Here is a 27,131-nt window from a genome sequence, read left to right on the forward strand (position 1 = left end):
TCACATTATCAAAAACCTCTGACTCGTGGTAACACCATCCACAGAGCCATGTAATAAGACTGTCTTTCTGTTTCTTCTAATGTCACTGCCCACAACTGGAAGGAGAGCCTTCTTCCTTTTCCTGGCTATTGGTAAAACTTCAGCTTTTGAAATTGCCAGTGAGGTGGAAGGATGTAGAAGAAAAAGTTTTATGCAGCCCAACTGAAATAGTGAGGTAAATGCTGAAAAAATTGAAGTAGGCATCCTGGTCAGTTCAAGAGGAGCAGGCACTATATATCTAAAAGTGGATGTTGACTTGGAAACCATTCAAGCTATCAAGATGCTGTGTTTGAAGAGTCCTCAAGTTGTATCCTTTCACCCTGTTGTATCTGTTTTCTTCTCTTCTTGTATGCTCAAGAGGACTGTAGATGTGTAATGCTGAAGGGAAATGTCTGCACTGTTACTTGCAGGATACATCTGCATTTTGACAGAATTGTATTGCCTTGGAGAGCACTTTGCTAGGAGGCTGGGAGCTAGCACATGAGACTGGGACAGCATGCACAAGTGTTAGAGTGAATTAGAGCAAAAACTGTAGGTGGCAGGATTTTGTGCATAGAAGGATGCAGATGAAAAGTCTGAACATATCCTTTCCTTTAAACAACAGTTGCACTTAAAGTATTGCTCAAGTCTGGAATTGCTCACAACTTTGTTCAAGGTTTGCTCTTTGTTTCAGGCCTGAATGGCTGGCTGTGTCATCACTGGAGGCTTTGGTGGAATCTTGCTGAACATCAGCAATATTATCTGGCTCAGTCTCAACTTGACATTTAGTTAGGGTTTCAAATATAGAAAAAGTAATTATTTCCCCTCAGCTGGTTTTAAACATTTTTAAATGCAAAAGGGCAACAAACAGGAAGAATGTAATTTTGTGTTGAGTTCTTTAATCTTGTGAATAAGCTAACTGATGCTGTATGTTGATGCTGTCTTGCTCAGGGAATAAGTTATGTTGGTAGAAGTGATGTACCTAAATTGACCTGAATAATTAGGAACATAAAAATGGTTTTGCTTTATTGGAGTCTCACTTGAACTGATCCCTTAAAGGGATGCAGGTGTCTGTTTTCTTTACAGGACTATTATAGTTAATATTTCTAATATGGTTTCTAAGATATACAGGGTAATTTAAGTTTTCCCTCTGTTTACCCCAGCTGACAGGTAGTTAGTAATTGCAGTCAGGCAGAAGAGCTCCTGCATGTTCTGTGTATTACTCCTTTGTCAAGCAATTTCCTCACCTTGTTGTTTGTGTGTTATTTTTTCAGAACTGCTTGCAAGCCTTTATGCTGGCTTCTTTCCTAATACATTAGTATCATTAATGCAGCATTATTCAGAGCATCTCATATGTTCCTAGGTGTTTTAGAGGAATGCCAACAGTTTCCAAAAGCATTGTGAACTGTGTGAAGACACTTTCTTAATCTGTGTATACATTCCTAGTATTCCCTAGGAATTTTTACATTGTGTAGATAACTTGCCCTTTCTTCCTTCTGTCCTTATAGTGCAGTCACTAGGACTATCAAGCTCTTTTACTGGTAGCAGAATTCATGCCTATACTGATGGCTGTTTCTTGTTCAGCTGTCTGCAGCTGTCTGCTTGTGTTCTCATTGTCTACCTGGAATGGACAAGTCTGTCTAGCTGCCTCTTCATCCTGCTGAAAGCTTCTGCAGATCAGCTTTTGCAGTACCAATCAAAATGATTAATTAAAATCCTTTTACTTATGTCGTGTATGACTTTTTCATATCAGTCTTCCATCTCTCGAGTCACTTTCCACCATGCCTTTGAGGCCAAGGTGTAGAAGTGTTAAGTGGTATTGTTTAGTGATTTGTGCAAGAGTCAGTGTGAAAGTTTCCCTTCTAACCTGTCACCTTAAAGAGGCTATGTAGTTGGGTTTGATTATTGCATAGGGTTCCTCTGCTTTTTGGTCATACAGTTGCCTGTGTTTCTTTACACCTGTAACTTTATAAGTTACTTTGAAAATTTTGAGACTACCTTATTATCAGAAGCTAATTCTAAGTTTTCTGTGACTGTGTGGTGATGTGTGTGTTTTTTTTTTAATCAATGTTGTTGTAACTTTGCGTGGGATACTCTACTGGTTGGATCTCTTGGGCTGAGAGAGTTTTCTCTTGGATCAGTACCCTGATCTGGTTTGTGCTACAGATTTTATTCAATAATGTAGTGAAGGGAATCACACAAGTGAATGAGCATGCAAGTGGGGAGGGCTGATGATGGAGTAATGCTTGTTTATGCTGTTTTAAAATAACACTGAAAACAGACTTAAGAAATTAGCATCGTTTAGCCTGTTTGTGTACACCAAGCAGTATGTGCTGTTAATGCGTGGACATCAGAAAAACTGTCAAGTTCTCATTGACAACTCTCCTTCCTACAGAGAAACTGAAAGAATGAGTAGTGTTTTGTTCTGACAAACAGGCTGTTGACTGAAAAATATGCCCTCTAACCTTTATGTCCCTTTAACCATAAAGAAGCTTGGCATGTCCTAGGAGCCTATGTAATAGTTTTTATATATGCTGGATTTAACAGCCTCCATTATCTCTTATTGTACAGCCTTTTTTGAGTATACTTGAATTAATACGGTGCTTTCATGCAGGCTCTTAAGATATCTGACTTCTTGAAGATAATAAATGAGCTCTTCAAAGTTAATAATCCAGTAAAGACAGAAATCAGTAAAGAGGAAGCATTAAGAATTGCAGCTATTCACAGTACAAATAACTGCACTTAAATATAGTTTTTAGACATACTAAACTTTTTTTTGCTGAGCACTGTTTTTGAAAGCAAAATTCAGCATCTAAGCAGCATTTGAGGCATATTTAGGATCTCTTAAGATTTTATCAAGAGTTTTATCAACTGTGACCCTTGAGACTGGAAGCATCTCATCATACATCTTCAGTTGCCTCTGAACAGTGGTAATCTGTTGGAGGTATATTAGTTTACTGTCTGGTGTCTGGCCACTTAGCTTCAGGGTACTGATTTTTCTGTAACCACCTTTATGTAACAATGCTATTTAGAAGTATATAGCATAACTAGGGCAGGCATCTGTGTGATTTTAGTGTGGTGTCTATAGATAGAAGTAAATTCTATATATAAAAGCTATGTGAAATAACTTTTTGTCAGTGCACAGGTACAAATCAAAACAAGTTGTAGAAAGGCTTTGGGCAGAAGTGTGATGCACTAAAGGTTTTTTCACTAGCATGTATGCACCTGAGATGGTTTAAGGCTCTTCTGTTTTATCTCACCTTAGTTCTGTCTCAGCGCTGCCAGGATACAGCCTCAGCTTTTCTTTTCACCTGAACACGAGCAGTTGAGTGTGTTACATACCAAAATACATGGTTTGCAGAGAAAACTGTGACTTGTTTTGCTGGTCTTCATCTTGCTAGCTCTGCTTTGTTTTCTAAAGCTCTTATATAAAAATGTACCGTTGATATAATTGGAACTGTTCTATGGCAACCAGAACTAGCTGCATAAGCCATATGGCTTTTTAACTCTTGGTGTCTTTGGTCTTAAAAAAAAGCCTTGTTGCTTCTCTGCTAGGCAATCCTTACTCATAACTTACTTTAACTGCAGCTAATTAGAAAGTGGGATTCAGTTAATGCCACAAGCAGTGTTTAGAGTGTTTGGATTTAAAGTCTTAATGTGCTTAGTTAATTAAAAGTAAGTTTATTGAAAGCTGGATGACTCCTGTGCACTATATGTTAACAAAGGGAACCACTCAGAGTTTGCTGAACTGAACAACTTTGTCTTCAGTTCTCCTTTCTTTCAGGACTGTATAGAAAGAGCAGGTTTACCTTTCCAGCTTTGCTTAATTGGTCTCTTAATCTTAAATGTGTTTGAAGATGAACTTATTTCTTTAGTAGACATAGAACCCTGTTTCCTGACCTTATGATTTGTTAGGTTTTGAATGCAGTAATTGCAGAGCTGTTTTAGTAATCCAAAGTGTAATACAGTATCTGAGGTTAGTAGTCAAACTGTATTAGCTTTTGTAATGCTACTGGTGATCCTTCGGTAGTTCCATTTTAAAACTTTTTTGGAGACTATTCACAGCTTGAATTCTGTGTAAATGTGCCATTTTAATCTCTAAGTACAATGTTTAGGCTGGAAACTTTTTTTAATTACAAGTTTTTTTGGGTGCAATTAGCTAGATCCTCTGTCGTTCAAGTAGAAGTATAAATAAAAGGGTGAGAACTTTAGTTTTTCAAACTACATGTAAAAGAGCATTCTGTGCAGCTTTGAGAGTAGTAACAAAAATGGTCAAAGAATTGGTAGAGCAAAGCTCAGCTTTGAGGCATAATGGTGTCATAGTTAGAACTGACTGACTTGTACACTGACAGGAGTACTCTGTGGAACAATTCAGTGAAGATAAATGTGTTAAGCAAATTGAAAGTACTTCAGGTGAGAGGTGCTCTTTAGAGAACTGTTGTGATGCTTAAGGACACAGTGCAGTCTGTGTAGCGGATACGCCAAAGTCCTGTGCATGCAAGTGATCTGTCCTCTTGGACTTTTCCATCTGCAGCCTAGGGCTCACAGGAAGCTAATAATAAATAATAAATCCATCAGGTCACACTGCTTTGCTGAGGGCCATAGAGATACAAATATATTGTGCACATCACCGCAGTTTCTGTAGGACCAAATTTTGTAGACTACTACTTTAATCAAGTCTCTTTAATAAAGCTTGTCTGGATTTAAAAGATGTCAGTTGAGACTTTCAGTTTTTCTTCATGTAATAAGCTGTTCGTCAGACATACTTGCCCTGTATACAATGGAGAGCTTCAGAAGTGCAGTTGTTGTGGCATTGTTGAGACCAGAGGGAATGGCTTGCATACTTGAGGTCAATATCAAATCCTCAATATTTTTCATAAAAGGAGATTATTAAAGGTCTTTATCAACATAATTTAGAAGTAAAGACCAGACATGAAGTCAGCTAACCATATGGTATTCAGTAGCAAACTGAAATGAAGAGTAATTTATACTGTTTTAAACCAGGATAAGTTGTTAGGTGGTATATGTTTATAAACTCTGGATGTAGCCATCTTCCACAATCACAGAATGTCAGGGACTAGAAGGGACCTCAGAAGATCATCTAGTCCAATTCCCCTGCCAGAGCAGGAACACCCAGATGAGGTTACACAGGAAGGCATCCAGGCAGGGCTTGAATGTCTCCAGAGAAGGAGACTCCACAACCCCCTGGGCAGCCTGTTCCAGTGTCTGTCACCCTCACTGAGAAGTTTCTTCTCATATTTAAGTGGAACTTCCTGTATTCCAGTTTGTATCCATTGCCCCTTGTCCTATCATTTGTTGTCACTTAGAAGAGCCTTGCTCCACCCTTGTGACACCCTTTACATACTTATAAACATTAATGAGATCACCCCTCAGTCTCCTCCAAGCTAAAGAGCCCCAGCTCCCTCAGCCTTTAATCTGAGTCCTTGTGGGTTTTTTCTGTGTGGTTTGGTTTTCTTTTATTTTAGGTTTGTTTGTTTGTGTGGTATTTTTTCTTTTTTATCAAATTTAAACTTCTCATCTGTTAAGCAGGGGCAAGAAAGTTTTCTTGTATTTATACCAGCTGTGGCAACTTCTATTTGTGCCATGTTGTGGTTATATTTAACATCTGGACTACTTGTAATTGTCTGAAAATGACCCACTTGTTTTTGTGGTATCCTCCTAGCACTGTTCAATTCAAATCCATCTGGGATTGCAATGATGTTTTATTTAAATACAATGTGCTTGGGGACAAAAATACCCTTATGAAGAACTATGTCTTGCATGTTTTGCTCCAATAATTACACTTGAGAAATCCTTGAATCTACTGCGACTTGTGCATCCAGTATTATTCTCAAACAGCTAGTGCAACAGAACTTACTGAATGCTATCTTTGCAAGATTTTAAGTTACTTAATATTTAAAATGTAGGATTTCAGGAACTAGCGAAGCAGTTTGTAGTCTTGTGTTATTTTTTTGTGGGCTGGGAAAAGCATGTAAGGGGCGCTGTTTTTCAGTGTTGTGTGGTCATTTTTCATACTAATGGAAAATTGGCTTTCTGTGTTTTCTTTCTTTCTTCTTCCTTTGGTCTTGAAATCTAAAAAATCCTTTTGTGATATAGTTTTTTAGGCATGACGTGGTTCCAGAGGTAGTTTCCAGTGTAGATACAGGGGTAACTAGACTGCATTATTGTTCGAATCTTCTTAAAGATAAGCATCTTATTTCATGTAAGAAAAAACTTCAGAGCTGAATTTGGCAAGATTAGATTGGAATTGCCTCAAATCCAATTAAGCCACACTGCATAGACGTGCTGGGAATATAAATGCAATTACTGTAAATTTGTACAAACTGATTTGTTGCATTATCTTGCTACTCTAACATACAGTACTTTTTGTGTCCATATTGCAGACGGCAACTCCAAACTAACATGGCAGTCAGACTGTGTGATGTGGCTTCTCTGCTTAGAAGTGGTTCGTGGGCAGCAGAGCCTTGGACTGGGGTCTGTGGGATTTTTCTTAAATTCTGTAGGCTACGTTTTTACATGTTAATAGTGCTGAGGCCATACCAAACTCTTTAGTCTCTCATTTGGAACATTAACTCTTTTTTACGTTTTGTTATAGGCTATAGGTTGTGTCCCTATTCTGTGAGAGCCTAGAGCACACTGGTGTACCATGGCAACTTCTTCTATAATATGGTGATCTTCTGTAGAAATTATACTGCAGTGGCTTGCCTTTCTTTTAATGTCAATTAGATTTTAGTACTAATTCAAAACACCTGGTGGATAATTGAAGAGTAGTATTGTACTAAAATGGTTTTGGTATGGTCTGAATACTAAATTGCAGTAACTTTAAAAACCTGTATGCTATGTATTTATGATTACTATTTTAAAAATATATCTACAAGTCTTATTCTAAGCAATTGTTTGAAAACTGTAAATTTATCTCTTAAACTAATTTTCTGGGTGGAAAATATTAGTAACTGTTGAAGATGTGCTTTGTGTTTTATGAACAGTTGTATTCAACCTATCAATAGAACATGCATTATTTGTAAAACATATTAGTATCACTTTATTCAGAACAGATGGTTCTATAGCTCAGAAGTGCTATAATTTCTGCGCACACAGGCTACTGCAGCTGTTCATTTGAATGTTGGCTTAGAACCTCATTCTTACCACCTGAACATGAAAATAAATGTGCAATTAAGAGCGCATTGTTTGTCCTTGCTATTTTTGATGAGGGAACACTTAAAATTTGAGGGGGGGCGGAAAAACTAAAGGAGTAGGGGAAGGCAATTCTACAGAGCCTCAGCATAGCATTTGTGGCTACTTCCTCTGCCAGATAGACTATGTTTTGAAAAGTAATTTGTCTTAATTGGGATAATCTACTTTCATCTTTTCAGCTGACTTGTTTCATCGCAGTGTCAGGAGCAGGTTACTCCTTGGAGGTTGTCTCAAGAGAGGAAAATGTTGTAGCTGCTCAGGAAAACTAGATCACATTTTTATATTAAGTATTCTTATTAAGTGAATCTTCCCTTTTGTGTTGTACTGAAGTAACCTCTTGGAAAATATTTCTGTATGCAGAACATAGAAGTGTGTTCCCAGGAATGTCTGAATTGTAGTTTGAGACACTTGACTTACTGCCCCTCTCCTGTTTTGGGATAATTCAAATTTGCACTCCCTGAGTGCAGTTGACCTAGTCATCTGTTCAGATATGCACTGAATGCGTTCAGTGCTCTGAGCAGGACAGTTAGGACAACCTCCAGAGGTCCTGGCGTTACACTGTGATTTTTACAACAGCATTTTTTTGTGAGAACTCCTAGAAATTGAAGTATGAGGTTGGATTTCAGTGACTGCTGGATTTTTTTTTAATGAAACTTCTTGATGAGTCTTGATTCTGTGCTGAAATGTTTTACTGGGTAATTAATTTATAGAATTTCCTGTTGGATGCTGTCCTGTATAGTTGGTCTCAAGCAGGGTGGGCTGACCAACTCTTGGATATTAGACTGCCATTAAAAACCCACTGTACTTACCAACTGCTACTGTTCAGTGACTGACTGAGATGGCAGAGAGCCTTTTGTACATGTCATAGCTTGTGGGCAAGCACTGGCACATCTCCAAGTGTTTGCAGTATCTGCCAGTAATACAGTCAGTTACTTTGGGGTGAAACACTGTAATTCCTGGAGTGATAACTCCTTTGTTTTGATGTCTGTAAGTTAATCAAGTTAAAGTATCCAATTTAACAGGGTACAGGGAAGGGAAGAAATGACAACCAGGCATTGTACTGGTTATATAAAAAATAACCAAATGCTATCACTTTAAAAGCTATGCTTCATATCATTACAGTTATCCATGGTAAGTTAATAGAATTGATTACCCTTGCAACGGGCCGATTCTACCTGGTGACTTCTATACTTATAAGGCTATGATGGCCCCTAAATAAAGGGAGTGGGGGAGGATGGAAACTAAGTTGTGAGTGTTAACTTCATTGGGAGAGCTTGTAGAAGATTTTAGTGACAACTTTATTTGCCTGGAAGTTTTTATGAAGTATTGCCATGACTGACAGTTAAAATAATTCTGTATGGGTGGATTTATTTGCATATAGAGGCAATATATGGCTCTGGCAATACCACTTCTACATAGTGACAAGTATTTTAGATTCTTGTTTGAACTCTCCTAATAGGTGGTGAAATATGAATTTTGATGGCTTGTGTTTTCTGTGCTTTTCAGCAGGTAATTGCTGCCATGGAAACACAACTGTCTAATGGACCAACTTGCAATAACACAGCCCATAGTTCAAACACTATAAACAATTGCTCATCACCAGTTGATTCTGGGAACACAGAAGACAGCAAGACCAATTTAATAGTCAACTACCTTCCACAGAACATGACACAAGAGGAACTGAAGAGTCTGTTTGGCAGCATTGGTGAGATAGAATCCTGCAAGCTTGTCAGGGACAAAATAACAGGTAGGTTGGTTTGGAGACTTTTCTGCTGTTTTTTTTTTTTTTCAGTTTCCAAGCAATGAGCTGTCAGATGGTGTTTTGCACTTCCATTAAATCTTTGAATAAAGGCAGAAGAAGCCAATGCTAGTGTTGCTAGTCAGAAGGAACTTTGGTTCAGTGTTACCTAGATTCTACACCCCAAAATTAAGTGTCTCTATTTGAACTTTATCCAGGTTTCTGTGAGTGCTATAAATGCTAACAGGACATTTAAGTCTCTTGAGCTTTAGAGTCCTTGGAAAGAAAATTCACATGTGGAAAATGAGATATTTGTACGTGGTTTACTTAATTTTTTTGAGCTCCCTTGGAGTCACGACTTCATTAGCCCTACTTGATGCAAAGCTTCCCTTTTCAGGGATTGTAGGTATCTAAACTCATACCTTGCTTTGGAAAAAGGTGGACTTCATTTAGTCAGCTTTGTATGTGAAGCTGCATTTGCATTGCAGCACTTGAGCAGTTTCTTTAGGATGCAACACTCGAGTATAAATAGCAGTGTGCATTCTGTTAGAACTTTAGAGAGAACTGCTGTGCAGGTTGCATGTATTTAGACCAGTTGTTTAACTTTGGAAGAACTAACTACCAGACAGATGCATGCACTTCAAAACAAGACTGAAAGGATGGCTGGCAAAGTTGAGTTTCTCATCTCTTTTCTGACTGTAAACTCTCTCAAATTAAAAAAGCATTCATGTATTGCCTATGTTGACGTTTCGTTAGTTTTATTCGGCAATATTGACTTTAGTACTTCTGTTTTCTGGATTTTTTGCAGACTTCAAATATCCATCTTTTAAGAACCTATCCTTATGTTCTTTGTGGCAACTCTTAGATGTTCAGGTTAGCTTGTGAGTGTTTAAAAATGCACCTCTTTGAGGTTGCATGTTCTGTATGCTTTGGTTGAAGGTATGGAAGCCCGTACTTTCATATTAACAAGAGGCAGTGGCAGAAGATGGACATTATTCTCGCACTAAATAAAAACTTCTTTGTGACTTGGTGTTCCTGAGCAGCAAAAGTAGGAAGACAAAAACTTGTTGCAGATTGTTTGTGGCTTCAAGCCTCACTTACTTGAGGGGTAAGTATACTTGAGGGAAGTGTTCCCAACTGTCAAAATGAATAATGGAAGACAAGGCCTAAAAACCTTCAGGCAGCTCTGGCACCAAACCCAGGACTTGCCTTTGGCATACAGCGCATGCTCTTTTGTCCTGATGACATACTTGTTCCTCTAGCATGGCAGAAAGAAGTAATGCCACCTCTCCCACATTGATGCAGACACTACTGTATCAGCACTACAAGTACGATGCTTATGAATCTGGCAGCAAAAAGATGCTAAAGGGAATATTTGCATGGTATTCTTCTACATCTGTACCGACTGAGGGTAAGCAGAGTGACCTGAAGTTAGAGATCCCATCTCCGAAATTTGATCATCTAGTCTGCTGCACAGTGATACTGACTTCAGCAAGAGCATGTACCTTTTTTGGGTAATACAAAGTAGTTTAATTGCCAGAGTAATTCCATTAATACACAATTAATGAAAATACTAAGATGCTGAATAATTACCAACTTTGAGGATGCTTTTTTGTTGTCATTTTCTGCATGCTGAAGACAGCATTTGACTGTTTTTGTGTGTTGTGTGAGAATAACCTGTTACATATAGAGGGATGGTTTTGGTGTTGGTTTCTCTTGATTATAGGTCTTGGCTACTGTCCTCTAAACAGTGTTCTTACCAACTGCACTTCTGTGCCTCCAGTCACAAGGTGGATTCTCAAGCCTGACTTCTTGCAACTCAGCCCTATAAAGCATCAGTCAATTTTATGCTTGACTTCAGGTACATTACAAACTAGAAACTAAAGAAGAAATGTACAGACAGTTGTACTGTACTCAGGCCTAGAGAGGTAATGCTGTACTTCTGAGACTACAAGAATGGGAGTTTTTCAGTCTTGATCTTTTCTGAGTATTCTACATACAGTTTGTTGATTTGAAAGCAGATTTCCCCCAAAGCAAGGGAATTCTGCCTGAAAAGTATGACTTCTGGAAGACAGCTGCCAGAATGCATGCCTCTGTCTTGGTGAATTCACTAAGCCATACTTCATGGCTGTTCCTCATTTCAATTAGTGATTGCTGGCAGCTTACTCTCCCTGAAGTAGGGACTATTTAGTGGCACAAGATGAGTCAAGCTCAGAGGCTGTGTAAAGGCCAACACTGATCCTTTGATCTCTCTTATTGAATAGTCTCTGGCTGACTTCTGTGCCTCCCAATGAAGGGGAGGCAATGCTGCCTTTGGATCTGAATGACCAATTTTTCTTCCTGTAGGAGGGGGCTTGCTTATAAGACATTAGGTAGTATAATAGTTAAATCTGTAAAGTACCCTGCTTCAACATGGCACCCTTTCCTACTGAAACCACTTCTTTTAGTCCTTCTGGGTTGACCAAACCTCCAAGCAATCTCTGGTCTTCACTGTGAAGAATACCAAATGTCCCTGGGGATGCCCAAGAAATTAGACTGGGCTGGTGGCACATCGTGGTGTCTTCAGCTGAAGACTGGTGGCTGCAGAAAACAAGCCTGTCTTCTCTATAGGTAATGACTTCAGTACTTTGAAACAAAAGGTATTTTACTTGTCTGTTTTCTGATCTTTTGTTCTAGAAATGGAAAGATTTAACTGGTACTTCATGAGTTAGATGGCTGTTCAAAGTGTTTATCCCAGTCTCACAGACCGAAGTTCATATGTTTAGCATTCCTTATTAAAGTTGTTGAAGGATTACATGGTTTTCCCAATTAAGAGGCTGCTGCGGGCACACAGAATTGAGCCTGAAGGTATTAAGGATGAATGTGCAAATTGCCTATATCCTTACAAGATGGTTTTGATGTTTTATATGCTAGAAGCTCACATTGCTGCTACTTAGTGTCAAAAGACTCCTTGCTTGGGAGTAGAATGGAGTGAATCTTAACTGCAGACCTCCTGTATGATGTCTTCTGTATAGCATGAAGTGATACCTAGGAAAGATCCTGAATTTAAATTACATTCTCAGTAGGTGAGAACTCCAGAGTTTGATATGTTGGAGAACAGAGTTGGTTTTCTCCTTTATCTGAGAGCAGCTCCTCAACTTTGAGGTATACATTCAGCTGCCAGCAGAAAATTGCATGTTTTGTTCCAATAGGCTTTAGTGTAAAAGAGATGGAGAAATGTGGTACCTGACCTTATAACTGCATTGGGAGCAATACTTCAGATTTAAATAGCCTGGAGATAGGTAGCCTTGTTTGTAGATGCTGAGTAAAGAATTCTCTAGTTGCAGTCCTGTTCTTACTCATTTTCAGGTTTTCTATAGAGTTCTTGAATAGCAAATTAGAAAAAAAAAATTAGAACAGGGATTGTTACTGAATTCTGTGAAGAAATAATTTGTCATGAATTTCAGAATTATATTGGTTTAATTCCTGTGTTAAAACAGTCACCAGTACTAGATATTTCATGAATAACTGTAAATTATAAGTTTAGGCAAGTGTGGAAAATGAAATAGGCTTTCACACAGGCTAAACTGCAAATATTAATTGTTAAGGGACAAAACTCTGGTCTGCCCTTGACTGTCTAGTTCAGGTTGGTCTATATCAGTATTGGATATAACCTCTGGCTACTTCATGAGGTGAAACTTTGACATACTGGTACTGAGAGCTGTTTGCCAAGGAAATGAAAGCTCCAGGATAGGAATGCTAAGAAATCTGTTAGTGTGGGTGAATGAAGTGAAATGTGCTGGTGAACTGTTTCTCTGCAGTGAAACTTTATTTGATGAAGAAAACAAATTTTAGCCTATCTGTCTATTTTAGCAAGCAGTGTCAGAGTCCCAGACCATACCCCACTGATGTGGTCTACTGGTTCAGTAGATCTTAAGACCTGAAGCCTGCTGTTTTCCAGGTTACTGATGCCATGCATTGAAATTCAGAGGGATCAAGGATAGCTACTGCCATCTTCACCCAAATACTTGTCAGAGTATCCTGTGGATTTGAACCAAATTATTTCCTGTTCTATTTAATGTTCAGTTTGTGGTCACATCTGCAACACTGGAGTGCATTTAAGACTGCATTATGGCAGTGCCCAAGTTCCCTGAAGCTGTCCACACACTTCAGGATGGAGATGAGTTGAGCTTTAGGGCCTTTCTGCCTCTGGAAAATCTGTTGGAGTGAAGTTCTCTTCTTAATTTCCTGTGAGCAGCTTGAAGCCCTTTTTCTAAAGGGCTGTTCTAGTCATTCCAGTAATGCATTTTACATAGAATAGAAATTGTTAAAACCTCTTAATTGCTTCAGCCAATGATTATAGCTCCTTGCAGTTTACTGTCAACATAAAGTTTGTGTCCCTTACTGATTTTTTTTCTTTTTTCCCCTAAGGATTTGGTTCTGAAAGAGGTAGTTGAGAAAGCTGAACGGCAGAAGGCTCCTGCCACTCATCTCCACACATGCTCTTTGTGAGCACAACTTGCTGTTGGGGCAACGTTAGTAGCTGAAGGGAAGTTTACTTGCTCAGCTCATGGAAAAACACTGAAAGTGTTCTCAGCAAGAATTTAAAATAGCAGATTGTTATTCTGTTTTACTGAGATAGAGATTAAAATCTTCATTAGTATCAAGGTTTAAAGTGGTGCTGAATTATTCTCTTCATGTGAGAATCCCAGTGACGAGAGCAGCATCTGAGAATTGGGGCATGAATGTCACTTATCTTCACTTGCTAACCAGAGAATCTGTCTGGAATGAGTCATTGTGCCTAGGTATTCTGAAGCCTGTGTTAACTCTTACATGCTCTTGGCTAATGTGGATGTATGTAAATACAAGGTACAGAACTACCACGTGGACTAATTATAGTTGCACAGTAGTTGGGAGGCCCTGGTTTCAACAAAGCATCATAACTGAATTCTTACCAGTTGCTCTAGATAGTTTGAGTGTAAGTGCATTTACATATTCAAAAGCAGCAGACAACATTTTACTTTATTGTTAAGTGTGCATAATTATAGAAATGAAGCCAAAATACTTTAAATGTAATGGAAGAGGGTAAAATGATATTAAGTCTGATAATCAAACTGCCCTTCTTCAGCCACGTAAAAGCACAAGCTTTCTGCTTATGCAAGACAGATGGGTTAGCAGCTTTTCATAAAATGCAAGGGACAGTAATACCTACCACTTATAAATGAACACTTACCCAAATGTGGGAAACTGCATCTTCTAGGTCTACTTTTCTGAAACTTGAGTAAAGGTAAGAATTGCAGTTAATGCAGTGTCCTTACAAAAAAAAAAAAACTAGACTTAGCAACCACTGTCTTTAGTGCAGATTCAGTTGTACCTGTGGAAGATAGATGCTTCGTATTCACATTGTGGAATAGTCTCCATGATTTCAGGCCTTTTGCTTTTTTGTCATTTACCCAGGAGTGTTTGTGGAGTTGTTAGACAAATTGAAACTTTGTGGAATTCAGACTTATTTCAGAGAGCAGCTGAAGTCAAGTGTCACAAATATGGGAGAATTTATTAGCTTGCGTGCCATCAAAGCTCCTATGCTGTTCTCCTATTAGAATAATCATATAATCATGAAATTAACAACTTATGTTCTCTAAAAGAGAACCTGTTTGTTGATAGGTCAGCTTTTCTTGTCATTCCAGGAGTGTGCTTTAATTAATAATAATTCATACATGTAGACACTTTGCATTTTGGCATGCCTGTTTTTACTATCTAGTAAACAAGGCAGGATATGTTGAGAGTTCTAGTGTGGAACAGTATCTCACACCTGTAGACTTGTGTAGCGGTGAACTCCTGGTAAAGGACTGTTCCATTTAGTACAAGGAGCTGGGTGCTCCCCACCCAAAGGTTTCTTTTTGCATAATTTTCTGCTGTCAGACTTCCTGCTTTCTAAATGTGAAGACAAAGTCTTTTAGGACATTCTTGCTGATCACTGTTACATGGGCCTGTTTTTCAGACATCATCTGCCTTACTGTGGAGCTTACATGTTGATTTAAAGCCTGATCCTCTTGCACACTCTCTTCCAAAAGTCTGGGTTCCCATTTGGCCTATGACCAATGACTATGTGTCATACTGTGGTAGCATTTCTTTATGGTCAAAATGATAGGCTCTTGGAATAAAATTATGTGGATTTTATTATGTAACGCTTGAACATTTTGTAGACTCTTACATCTAGAAATCACACAGTGTAATGGACAGGCACACAGAAGGGTCATATTACTTTTTCTTTGTCCTGTCAACCTTAGTCTTATGTAAACAGGCATATCTGTCTTGTGTATATTTCATATTGTCCTCTGCAGCTAATGATTTTTGCAGATACTTCCCAGAAGTTGAACACTTCCAGAAAATCTTTTATGCAGTCATAGGCAGTATGTTTGCAATTAAAGTTTGTACAGAAATAGTTTTTAGTTGTTAATACTGAAATTTCTCATGCTTGTTCTCTGCTTTTGTTGAAGAGCTGTGACAATAAATGCAGAGGATTCTGGGTTGGTCACAGAAGAAAATAGTAAATGTGTGGTGTTGGACGTGATGTCAAAGTTGAGCTTATGTTGTTAATAGCAGTAATTGTTCTGGTAATGTTGGTTATAATGCAGTGTGTGCAGTGTATGTGCATACAGTCAGTGCAGAGTTAGGAGGGACTCTGTACTGTCAGATCCTTGGTTATAGAATATTCTCCTCTAGAGCAGAGTCTGAGGAAAGACCTGATGACCATGTTCAGTTGTTTTCTGCTCAAATGACTGAGGCTGTGAGATGGAGAGGATTTTTCTGTGGAGCAGGTGCTCTGTGAGCATGGGTGAAACAATGGTATCTTAGTGGGAGCTTTTATGTTTGCTGTGACTTCTACAAGTCTTCTGGTAATCAAGGGAAAGATATCATGTGTTCTCAGTAGAAGCAGTAGAAACTGCATTGTCTGACTGGCTGCTTGAATCTAAAACAATTGAAACTTGTTAACCTCTGTAGTTTTCTCTACTTCTGTCATACTAGTGCAAAGACTCATAGTGCATGTTTAGTGTCTGGCAATAGCAGAGCTGTTGGAAACCTTATCCCCTGTCAGTGCTGCTGCAGAGCTCCTGACTTGATGGGAATTTTAGGCTTCATAGTGATGTTATTGTTCAGTTGAGCCTGGGCTGGCAGTTTTTCGTCTCTTGTCACTGTTGCTTTGAACAGTGTTAGCATACTCTTCAACTCTAAAACTTTCATGTGCCTTAATGTAAGACTAATTCTGCAGCATCCAAACTAGCCTTACAGGCTTATGGGAAGTATGGTCATATACTTATGCCTTAATTTGAGATTCTGGTTTTGTTGCTGCCTTGAAGTGCTGTAAGAGATAAACTAGACAAGTTGTCTTCATGTTGTAGAGGAAGCAAAAGACAAATATTACGGCATAACTGGAGTGGCTTAATCTGCAAAGTGACTACTTGTCTACAGTGTAGAAAGTTTCAAAAACATTCTCATGGGGGAAAAAAAAGAGATGTTGACAGCAGGACAGTGAGTAGCTGGAATTCGGGGTATTTGCTTATGTTGTAAAAGTGCCTGATACAGGGAGGATCATGTGAATGAACAGACCACTACAACTTTGGCACTTTGCAAAAAAGGTTTGCTATTTTTGTAGAACTCCCCAGCTCTTCCTTCTCTGCTTTTATTCCCAATGTGCATGATGTTTGCAATCCTGCACTAATCTAATCCATTAGTTGTTTCTGCAAGTTTTTGAGTGCACTTGGGGTGGAACAGTAGAGTAGCTTGGCAGCTAAAGGAGGGGGTGGCTGAAGCTGGATGCTCTTTCCTGGTGTGCAGAATCTGAGAGGCAGGGGTTCCCTCTAGCTGCTGCTTAGTGGTGTACTGAGATAGGGAATGACTTCTGTCAGCCTGACAGTTTCTGGTTTGGGGAGGGATGTGTACAAAGGTATCAACTAGCTAACTGTATTTTCCCAGCAGGGTGCCTTGTGCAGACCTTGACTAAAACATGAAATCAAGAATAAAAAACCCAATGGGATTAGAGGCAAATATATATTTATATATGGTGGCTGTTTATTTTCTGCTCTGGAAAAACTTGCTGAAGACCTTGAAGCATAGATTTTTCTGGGGGTGGATGTGAAGAGAAGGGTTGTGCTTAATATCAGCCTTTTTAATTTTCAACATAGTCCATGTTTTAACTCTGTTAAAATGCAGTCTCTGTGGCCTAAGGACTCAGTGTATTGTAACAGCACAAAGGTAATAAAGTAATTTTGAACTTTGTGTGCTTGTTGTATGAAAGTGTGACAGCAGAGTTGGCCTCCTTGGCTGGTGGTTGGAATACTGCCCTACTGTCTGGACTGCATGAATAATCCTGAAGGGGTTGTTTGCAAACAAGCCTTAGGTGTGGACCCATATTATTACTATTAATAGAAACTTGTCTTAGGCCTATAATATTGTATCATATAGTAAATCTTCTCTGATTCTGCATATTACTATTTAATGTTATTGGAAGGGATTTAGCAGTATTTACTGTGCTTTATCATAGTAAAATGCATAATTTATAGCACTTTAGCATGACTCCTGGAAGTGAGTCATCCAAGCAGGTGGGGATGAAGGAACTTGTTTCATCTGATGTTACTCAAGATAGCACTTGATTGTCTTTGGACTTCCACTTGCTTTTCTCTCCTTTGCAGGCACAATACTGGTTTGACCTTTCAGGAGTTTATGGGCTTTTTTTTTACAAATAAAAAGGCAGCAAAAAGCTGTTTGACTAAACCTTCATAGTCTGCAGAGATTCATTTAAGTTGCCTAGTTATTCAGTTCTTACTACTGACATTGTGGAAACAAGCTATTTTTAAAATGGCTACATGTTTATTCATCCATATATTAACCTGAATTACTGAGCTGATCTCAATATGCAGCATAATCAAGGACTTGATGTTTTAAAACTGGAACTCTGTTTATGAGGCTAAATATGATTAGGGACATCTCTGAGCATAGTGAATCAGAACATGATCTTCATTAAATGGCTTGGCTTTTCAGCAAGCGCTGTGCTTTTTGGTGGGGATTAATGCAATATAGTTCTCTTGCACTTCTGCAGACAAATTAAAACTCTTGTCAGCAGTTGCAGTAACAAGAAGCCTGTCTAACTGTTGTCTTACAAGTTGTCACTGGTCCTCTAGTGATACAGGATATCTCTTGTGTTTTTGGTAGAGGAAGTGCTCTTTGCTTCCACTGTGGGAAGGCTGCTGTTTGGCATGTCTTAACACTGCTTACTCTTTCACAGGTGCTTGTAGGTATGTACTGCTGTTATTTCCTAGTGACTCTAGCCCAGCTGTTTTAATAAATATTAATTCTAGTGGAAACTACTATATGTTAACAGATCTAAAAACTTGAGATTACTTGAGAAGCATTACTGCCTTTCAGGGTAGCTGTGCTGTGAAATTAGTGCGAGGTATTTATAAAATGGGGGTGTGTTTTGCTGACGTCTACCTCAGTTTGGGTAGCAGTGTTGCTGACCTGCACACCCTGAAGCCATTTCACTCCAAGGATGTTATCTTGGTTACAAGGATGTGGTTACCACTGCAGAAAGTGGGTACTTCCTCAGCCACCGCAAGCACAGTGATAGGTAATAGACTTCAAGCTGCAGATGGTCCTAACTGATTAATAGCTGGTCCATTATGTGTTGAAGCAGCTAGTATATAGCATTATAGAAGCAAGACCTTAAATATGTGCAAGGAACTTTGTTTGGCTTCACATATTTATACTTACCTTGCTATATAGAAGCACTTTATTTCTGTATTTTTTTTTTGTCATGGTACACTTTGACTGACAGTTCTTACAGTACAAATTTACCAAACTAGCATCATGCTTTTCTTTGCACAACTGCAGAAAAGGATCTACTACACTATTCTCTTTGGACTTTTTGTCTTCCTGGAGTATGCCAAGTATGAGAAGTACATAGAAAGTTGTAGAAGACAACAGAAGAAATGTGTAGACCTCTGGTTTTGGTTGCATAATACTTTAACCCACATGTAAAGAGAAAATAACTTACACAAATATAGCTCAGATGCTGCATTTCATTTTGATTCCTTTAACAATTTGAAAATCTCTCTACTCATGGAGTTGCGAAAAGCACAACCATGTTATCTTTAATCCTTTCCACACTGCAGACCAGTTATTTTGGTTACTTTGTTTTCTTCTTTTGAGACATGTGATTGAACTGATTAAAACAGGATGAGACTTCTAGTCTGAATTCTTACTCATCTTTGGAGTTTCTGGAGCTATTGAACATAGAAGTTGCATTGTTTTTTTTCTCCTGGTCTTTCTGGTACCTATGGCTTCATGCAGGTTAAGCCACAGCCTTTTTTGAAGTGCATTTGAAGCCTAAATGTTGCTGCACAATGGAGTCTTTTACCTATAGCAAGATGCATTGATTATTCCCTGTGTGTCCCCTGCCCCCCCACCTCCTTTTTTTTCCCCAAAAAAGCTTCCTTCTGGAAGAATTTTGCTGTGTTCCTTTAAGAATTATATTGTGGAGACATTATTTCAGTTTCAAGTCATGAAAATGCCAGCTTTTCTGAGCCTATCCTTTTCCTGTGTGTTTACCAACTACAATGAGAAATCACTTGTTTTCTCTGCTACTCAGTTTTGCAGATTGGTAGTTGTTTAATGACAGCTATTAAAACTGAAAGAAGAATATTGCCCTTTGATGTCAACTCAAAAATTATGTCTTTGTAATTACAATTAGTACTTAAGCTAGAGGAAGAATTTATACTTTGACAAGAATTTAGGATTTTATTACTCTTTTTCAGCCATCAGTAAAGACCAGAACAAAACCCCACGATTGAAGGTGACACTGCAAGTTAACTTTTGCAAAATGTGCTCTGGGGGCAGAAAATAGTTTTCAGACTCTGGATCACAGCACATTTCAGGATGTCTTTGAAAACTCAGAGGTTAAGTAGCAGTCTGAAAGAAAAGCAAAACGAACCCCTAAGAATAGTATGTGCTAATGTGAAGTTTGAGAAAAGAATTCATGTTCAAATGTCATGCTAGTTTCCTACTTGGATGCAGAAATTACTCCACACTTCTAAACACTGCAGTAGTAGCAAAAGATGTTTTGCCCACCTGTGTATTATTTAAGGTGACTAGGTGATACAGTGGGGCAGAGTATTTAATGTTGCTGGCTGTCTTCCTGATAAAGAACAAATCGACTGCAAAACACAAAACTTCTCAACTATGTAGCACATGTTACTACTAATAGTGGTAAAAATTAAAGGGTAAAGCCACCTTTCAGAAGAATAACTGAATTACCAAATTCTGTGCTATGTTTTCACCTTACCATAGTAAGCAGCTTCTACTTCTAGTGTAACAAGCTAGTTTGCAAGAAAGTGTGCTCCCCAGGTCAGTCATCATTACTTAAAGCAATTCACTGTTCTGTTTGTGAACACGAGAGTCCATAACAGGCACGACTGTGTTCAGCCTTCCCCAGTGTCCTTAAGCCTCTTTACTTTTGCTTGTGTGGAAGCATACACTTTCCTATGCAGTCCCTGCTTCCAGCTTTTTGCGGTTGGGATTACGTATTTGGACATGGAGTATCTAAGACATTAACCCTCAGTTAATGTCTTTTCTGGTTCACTAAAGGTTTTTGATTGAGTTTGTGTATATCTTAGCATCCACATACCCCTTATCCTTGACTTTCTCTGCCTGATGTGGGGAAGAACCAGAGCTACACCCTCATTTTTGTATCTGATATCACCAAGTGTGTTGATGGAGCAGCAGCTGATCTTCCTCACACGTTAAGAACCATGACAGATACAGTGCAAGAGGATGGCACTGAGTTAATAGAAGGGCAGAGCTGAACATGGCTGAGGTTAGACATCAGGTTCTCTTCCTGAAAAATTACCATTTTTAAGATAACTTAAAACTCTACTAATAGCTGTTTAATTAGATTTAATGTTACTGCATAGCAGGATAAACTGTCAAGTACTTTGATCAGTGTTTAGCCCTTTTTGTCCAGTCTTTGATTTCTGTTTTTCCAGATTCAGAGCAATAGCAAGGAAAAACTGGGTTTGGGAGAAAGAGGCATCAACGTATCAAATATTGAAATCTAGTAGCAATCGTGGTTCACAGGTGTTGCAAGCTTGTGAGCTCAGTGGTGTATGAGTCTTCAGTAAATAGAATCCATTTACTGGAACTAGGATCAAACTGCAGTTAAATTATGGATTGCTCTGTGACTCATGCAGTTTCCCTCGTTTTGCTGAAGCTGCTTTTAAAATGCAGTTCAAGACTAAATGCAGATTTCAAAGGACTGTGAAATTTGAACAATAATTTATGCTAAAAGTAAATGGGAGGAAAGCAACTATGATGGTATCAGTGTGCTTATTCCTTTAGCCTTTCTTGTTAGAGAGACTGTAGATCTATAGGTAGTTTGAAGGTACTGCAGTTAAGTGAACTGCATGTCTATGTGTGTGCTTCTAGCCTTATTCAGTGCAAAATAAGTGGACATCTTGGTGGCTTAAATTAGATGCAGTTGACAATGGTGATTTATGAAGATGCAGTAGCTTTTTTGAAAAAGAGCTGGTGCCAGCTGAATGATCTCCCTGTTCTGGCACAGAGTGCTCTGTGGGCTTGTCTCTCAGGAGGATCACCCTGGCACATTGTGGGGAATTCTGATGTTTTGAATTGCAAATCCAAACAAACAGAAGGTTTGAGGTTTTCTTACTCCTATATCTGAAACTCTTTATCAAACTTCTCATGCTCCTGTGGTTGGGCTACAGGCCAGAAGTGCTGTTGATCTTTCCCATGGCCACACGGCCTTACCTTGAGGACATCGTAGGCTGTGACTGCTTGGAGTTTTTAGGTTGATCTTAACATAATGCTGTGTCTTTCAAGCATTCCACTTTTGCTTTTTTGTGGTGGTCAGGGAACACATCTCCACTCTGAAATTTTAGGAGACTTGTGAAAAATTACATGGGTCTGTGAGATGAATTCAGATGAGTGTTTGCATATAGGCTTGTAACATTGTCATATATTTTTTCTTTGAACAATCTTCCATCAGTGTGTGCAACTTTGGGAGTGATGAAAGGCAGAATAAAGCCTAAAGTCAAGTTGGTGTGAGCTTGATTTGGTCATGTTTGTAATGACACAAAGCTGACTTACTCTTACAGTACTTCAGTGGATCTTTACCAATTAACTTCACACACAGAGATAGAAATTTACTTCTAAACAAAGTTATGCTTAGTTTATTGAAAATAGTGTTTGATGCAAATGAGCACTTGCGTGGCTGGTGGCAGAAGATGTATTAATATTCACCAGAAAATTGACTGTTCTCTTTCAGTCAAGGGCTGGCAGACAGGTCTTCAAGCAGTAAAGCACTGAAGGCACCATCTGTAGCTGAATAAAGTCTTCAGTCTGCTGGGATTTTTTTTTTCTGTAGACTTAGACATTGAGTTTCAGCTCCTAGACTTTATTACTTAACCTCAGAACTATGTTCTTCACTGTCATATATTGAAGCAAATAGTGTAATTTTTTTGGAAGACAGGCATTTTTAGCTTTCCTTTTTCTGATGTTGTGGTTCTAGCTGTTTGTTACTTTAATTCATTATTTTGCAATAGGATCTGTTTTACAAGTGTTGAAATAGGTTGAAATGCCTGAAATGCCACTATACTGAAATTTATGACTATTATAGAAAAATCCTATTTTTTTAAATGCCTTATCTTAAAATTTTGATTGCTCTCTGTGGAAGGTATATGCATGACTATTATTTGCTATTGAGATTTTGTTTTTCAGAATGTGCTTAGTGTACTTGTGGTCGGTTTTTTATATCAGACCATGAAACTAGCTTTATGGCTTAGTGGTCTGTATGAGTTTTCAGGTGTATTTCTAAGCAAATGTAAGTGTTCTTTGGAGGTTTTTTCTTTTTATTTAATGTGTATATCAGGATGATCATTTGAAATTGAATGGTAGTTTGGAGTAGTTCTTCTAAGACAGCATTGCTGGCACTGAATTAGTGGGGCTCTTTTCTTACATTACTTTTACCTGTTAAGGAAATCAGGTGGACCTTACAAACCCAGCTCTGCTTGCTCCTTGAAGTGAGCCATCCTGTTTCACAGAATTCATTCATTTATACCTTATCAGAAGTCAAGTACATAATGAAAAAGTTTTGAAAGTTCAGCTGATTGTAGTATTCATCTTGGCTTTTTTTGGTGAAGAAAGTGATAACTTGAATTTGTTATTCTGTTTGGTCTGCAGACCTTACAGGAATGCTTAAGAATTCAGACAAGGTGCAGGATTAGCTGGGTGCTCTGGTAATTTAATCAGCACCTGCTCCCAGCAGGTACCTTGCTCAGCCCTTGTGCTGGGTGTTGGGCAGCTCTGATGGGAAATGGCAGCCAAGGACTCCCTCGTGTGGTGGGTCTGCCAAGGTTCTAAAGGCATCTTGCTGCATTAAGTGCTATGGTTCATATGAATAGGGAGAGTGTGATGAAATAAGGCAAGTAGTTGACCCTGGGAATAAAAGCAGCAGTAGAAATCCTTCTTTTATTGAAGCTGCTGTTTTTTCAGCACCTGTTAGTCATCTGATAATAATACCATTGCATACTAATTGAGCAGTGCTGAAAAATACCAGCTGTGTGCTCAAGCACAGATCAAGTTCTATAGCATTGGCTCTGGATTTTGTCAGGGATGACAGGCTTCTTGCAGGCATGCATGCAGGATCATTTTCTTCAGAGGGAGCTATTTAGAGGGGAGAATCATGAGGACACAGATTCAGTAGAAAACCACAGAGCAGGAGACTTGAAAAGCAGAAGACAAGTAGACTTGATATTGGCCAGAATTTTCTGGGGTCAGACTTCATGTATGTGCCCAAAAAAAACATTCAGAGAAGACCTAGTGATTTACCGAGATGCTTTAGTCAGTCATGAAATAACTACCATACTAATCAGCTGTTCTCTAATCATGATGTTATGCAGGAAACAATATGCATTATTTTTCAGGAGTGACAAAATGTTGCAAGACAACTGAATATGTGAGTTTGCTGTGCATTTGTAACCTCACAGGGACTTTTCCTGTGTGATACAGCTCTCCCAGTGTTTCAGAAGTAGCTTTTGAAAGGACTTACTTAACATCTGTTAAATTAAACCTCATACTTGTCTACCTGTCAAGCTTTCTTTTAGCTGTAACAGATTGTAAATGACACTTGAGCACTTTCAGGCAACCTCTTGTTAAGCAGACTGCATCGTTCAGATGACTGAGCTCTCTCTTACTATGCATCCAGCCTGGTAGCATTGAGTAAAGAGCTGATAAAGATGTTGCCTTTGGCACTTATGTCTGAAATAGTATTTCTTTTTGGTTCTGAGGTACCTACAGGCTTTAGAGAATATTCCTCCTGAAGCTGAGTGGTAGCTTGTAGGTTGAAAATGTAACAGAAGCATTTTACAGCCACTCTGCACTCCAGGGTCTGCTATTATATAAAACAGACTGTCATCCTTTGGCCAGTGCAGAAGATGGCAGCTACACAGACATTCTTGCCTGTCTGTCTAGTTACAGAAGGTTTCTGTTGTTACATACTGTAGTCCCACTTTTTATTTACTTTTACCTGTTTTCTGGGGTTACAGGTATAATAATAAAAATGAGAGGATCTCTTTAACTTGACCTTCAAGGGAGTTGTATGATCTGAAGACTCTTGTCCTTTTTGGAAGTACAACATGGAAGGATTTAGCTGTTGTGTGCCACATATATTAAATCTCTAGAAGAGAAGCCACTGTCTGTGGCTGCTGCAGCTGCTTTCAAACAGAAAAGGGAAGTAAATGAAGATTGGCCAATATATTTTTCCTGCAAGAAAAGCTGTCAGGCAGACCACTTCCCAGGGAGGTTGAGAGGAGAGGCTGTAAGACATCTGAATTGCTGGTCTGGAATGGTTGGGTTACATGGCCTGGTTCAGCTGTTTGTGTAACTCCTTAACAGTAAAATATTAATGCAGGTTTGTTGGAAAGAAGAAAACAAGCTTTGTGGGCGTATATAATTCAGTTTGGAATGGTTTGTTTGTTTGTTTTTCTTACTTCCAGTATAGTTGAATTACTGTTTGGAGGTTAACTTCTGGATTTCCCAGAGAAAAAGGAAGCTTAGATGCAGTAAAAACTCTTTGAGAAGAGCAAACTCCTCTAAGAGGTGGTAATTATGTACAGAGCATCTAGGGGAAGTTAAACCATTGTCATGTTACCCTGCACTTGCCTGACTGTTCCTTACTATTTGCTGGTGCTGCCCGCAGTCCAGTTAAGACATAAATTGCTGCCTTGTACAGGTGATCAGCACTAGCAGTCTGGCCCTTAAAACTGCCTGCTAATAGACAGATGATAGCAAAGAGACACCACCAGCTGTTAGAATGCAAGCACTTCATCGGAATGTAGAAAAGTCATTGTGCCTCACTTAGAATATGTGATCTCTAAATTGATAACGAAGTAGAGGTGGGTGTGTATGCAACTAAGAATGGCAGCAAAGAACTGCAAGAAACATGTGGTATCAGGTCTCCCCTTCAAATGGAGATGACCTGTATTTAACTGTGGAAGTGGACTTCAAGTGACACCTTCAGACTATAGCAGCCATCAGGAAAACAGCTGACATGTTGCTCCACACTCTTACTTGATAATGTCCTATTAATTGTCCTGTCTAGAGTAATCTCTAGGCTTGTGTGACAGGTCTCACTAGCTAGTCTCCTGACGCTGAACTGGGGGATGCATTCGGACACCGAAGCTGTTTTATGCGTGAACACTTACCCAGCAGATGACTTTTCTGGGTAGGAAGATGTATCAGTGTTCAGACAGCTTCAGTACTTATGTTTTCTTTCATGTCACCAACTCTTGCGTATTTCTCTGTTATGAATAATTTGGGTAGTAACAGGGCAATAGGAAAGAATTGCCTTGTCTCTAGATCTCCTATTGCTTCCCAAGTTTGAGAGAGAGCACTTTGCATAAGTAGTTAATGGTAATCAGTTGATATGAGCTGGTTTATAATTGATTTTGGGTATTCAGTAATTCAGCAGTAATCTCTTTTAGATGGCATAAATACCTGTGCCTGATGGAAATGGGTGGTGCATTGTAGTGATGCATTTTTTTATTCTACAATCCTTCTGCATTACCTTAAAGAAAAATTAGACTTGGCTTGGATTTTACTAAACAACCTGTTAAGTTTCTAGATCTTTCTGTAATTTCTTCACCTCTTCATGTCTCCAGTAGTGCAACCTAAATTTTCATCATGATTTTTACTTCTCAAATTGAATTATTGCAGCAGGACTCTACTATAATCTGTTTCCTTAAAAATGTTAAAGCAGTTGCTGGAAATAACCAAGAAGTCCTTTCATGTAAGCAGAGTTCTAGAGTGAGATTGTGTCAATTCAGGAAGCTGAATGTTTTTGTTACCTGAAGGAAAAAAATGGTGTTGTTTTAAGAATTCTATTTTAAGGACTCTATTCTGCTTTTGAGGAATATTGCTGCTACTTTTAAAAGCAAGAATGGACAACAGGTGTCACTCTGTCACATCCACTTCGTATGGCCATTTTCCCTGTGGATAGGATCCACTTGAGACTTTCTCTAAATGTTGTGGTGCAGAGAGTTTTCTTTGGGCTTTTATATTTGTGTGCAATATTTAAACTTGCTTCATTATAGTATACGAGTAAGCACCTTGTGAAACAACTTGGGCAGGATAGAACTAGTTATTTGTGACTCTTTCTCTAATAAATATTATGAATTAGAGCCTGTGGCTTTTTAAAACAGTGACATTTTTCAAGGCACAGTAGTAAATTCAGGATCACCGTGGCAATGGCTATACCTTACTATTTGTTTATTTCCCCTTTCCTACTTGAAACTTTTTTGGTTTGCTGACTAATCTCTGAAGTCTGCCTACTTTTTTTTAGGTACTGAGTCACTGTGTTCTCTGCTTCTTATTTAATGTTAAACTACTTTGTCTACTCTTTTTAGTGTCCATGTGGATCATCAGTCTTGTAGTTCTTTTGCAGACTGATCAAATTGTTTGAAATTACTTTCTGCTCCTCTCCTTTCAAAACCTCTTCCATGTATTGGCTGTAATGCCAAGAAGTAATTTGGCATCATCTAATAAATTGTATGCAGTGGTCTCATAAGGTTGAAACATAAACGGAGGAGTTTCCCCTAATAAAGTGAGTAAC

The 27,131-nt window shown here is 38.7% G+C and overlaps 1 protein-coding gene across 22 annotated transcripts in view; it reads left to right on the plus strand.

Annotated features, from left to right (window-relative positions):
• ELAVL2 (ELAV like RNA binding protein 2) overlaps nt 1-27,131 on the plus strand; it is a 97,223-nt gene that overhangs the window by 37,232 nt on the left and 32,860 nt on the right. For 7 of the 22 annotated variants that reach the window (XM_065046322.1, XM_065046324.1, XM_065046333.1 and 4 more), the window contains 2 exons: nt 6,423-6,513; nt 8,740-8,980. In XM_065046322.1, the coding sequence (XP_064902394.1) occupies nt 6,442-6,513; nt 8,740-8,980 (313 nt within the window). In that variant the 5' untranslated portion in view covers nt 6,423-6,441. Of the gene's footprint in view, nt 1-6,268; nt 6,539-8,739; nt 8,981-27,131 lie in introns of those variants that run through there. The other 15 variants (XM_065046335.1, XM_065046337.1, XM_065046344.1 and 12 more) reach the window with 4 other exon arrangements.

The sequence above is a fragment of the Columba livia genome, chromosome Z, assembly GCF_036013475.1.
Source record: "Columba livia isolate bColLiv1 breed racing homer chromosome Z, bColLiv1.pat.W.v2, whole genome shotgun sequence".
In the NCBI taxonomy this organism is placed as follows: Eukaryota; Metazoa; Chordata; class Aves; order Columbiformes; family Columbidae; genus Columba; species Columba livia.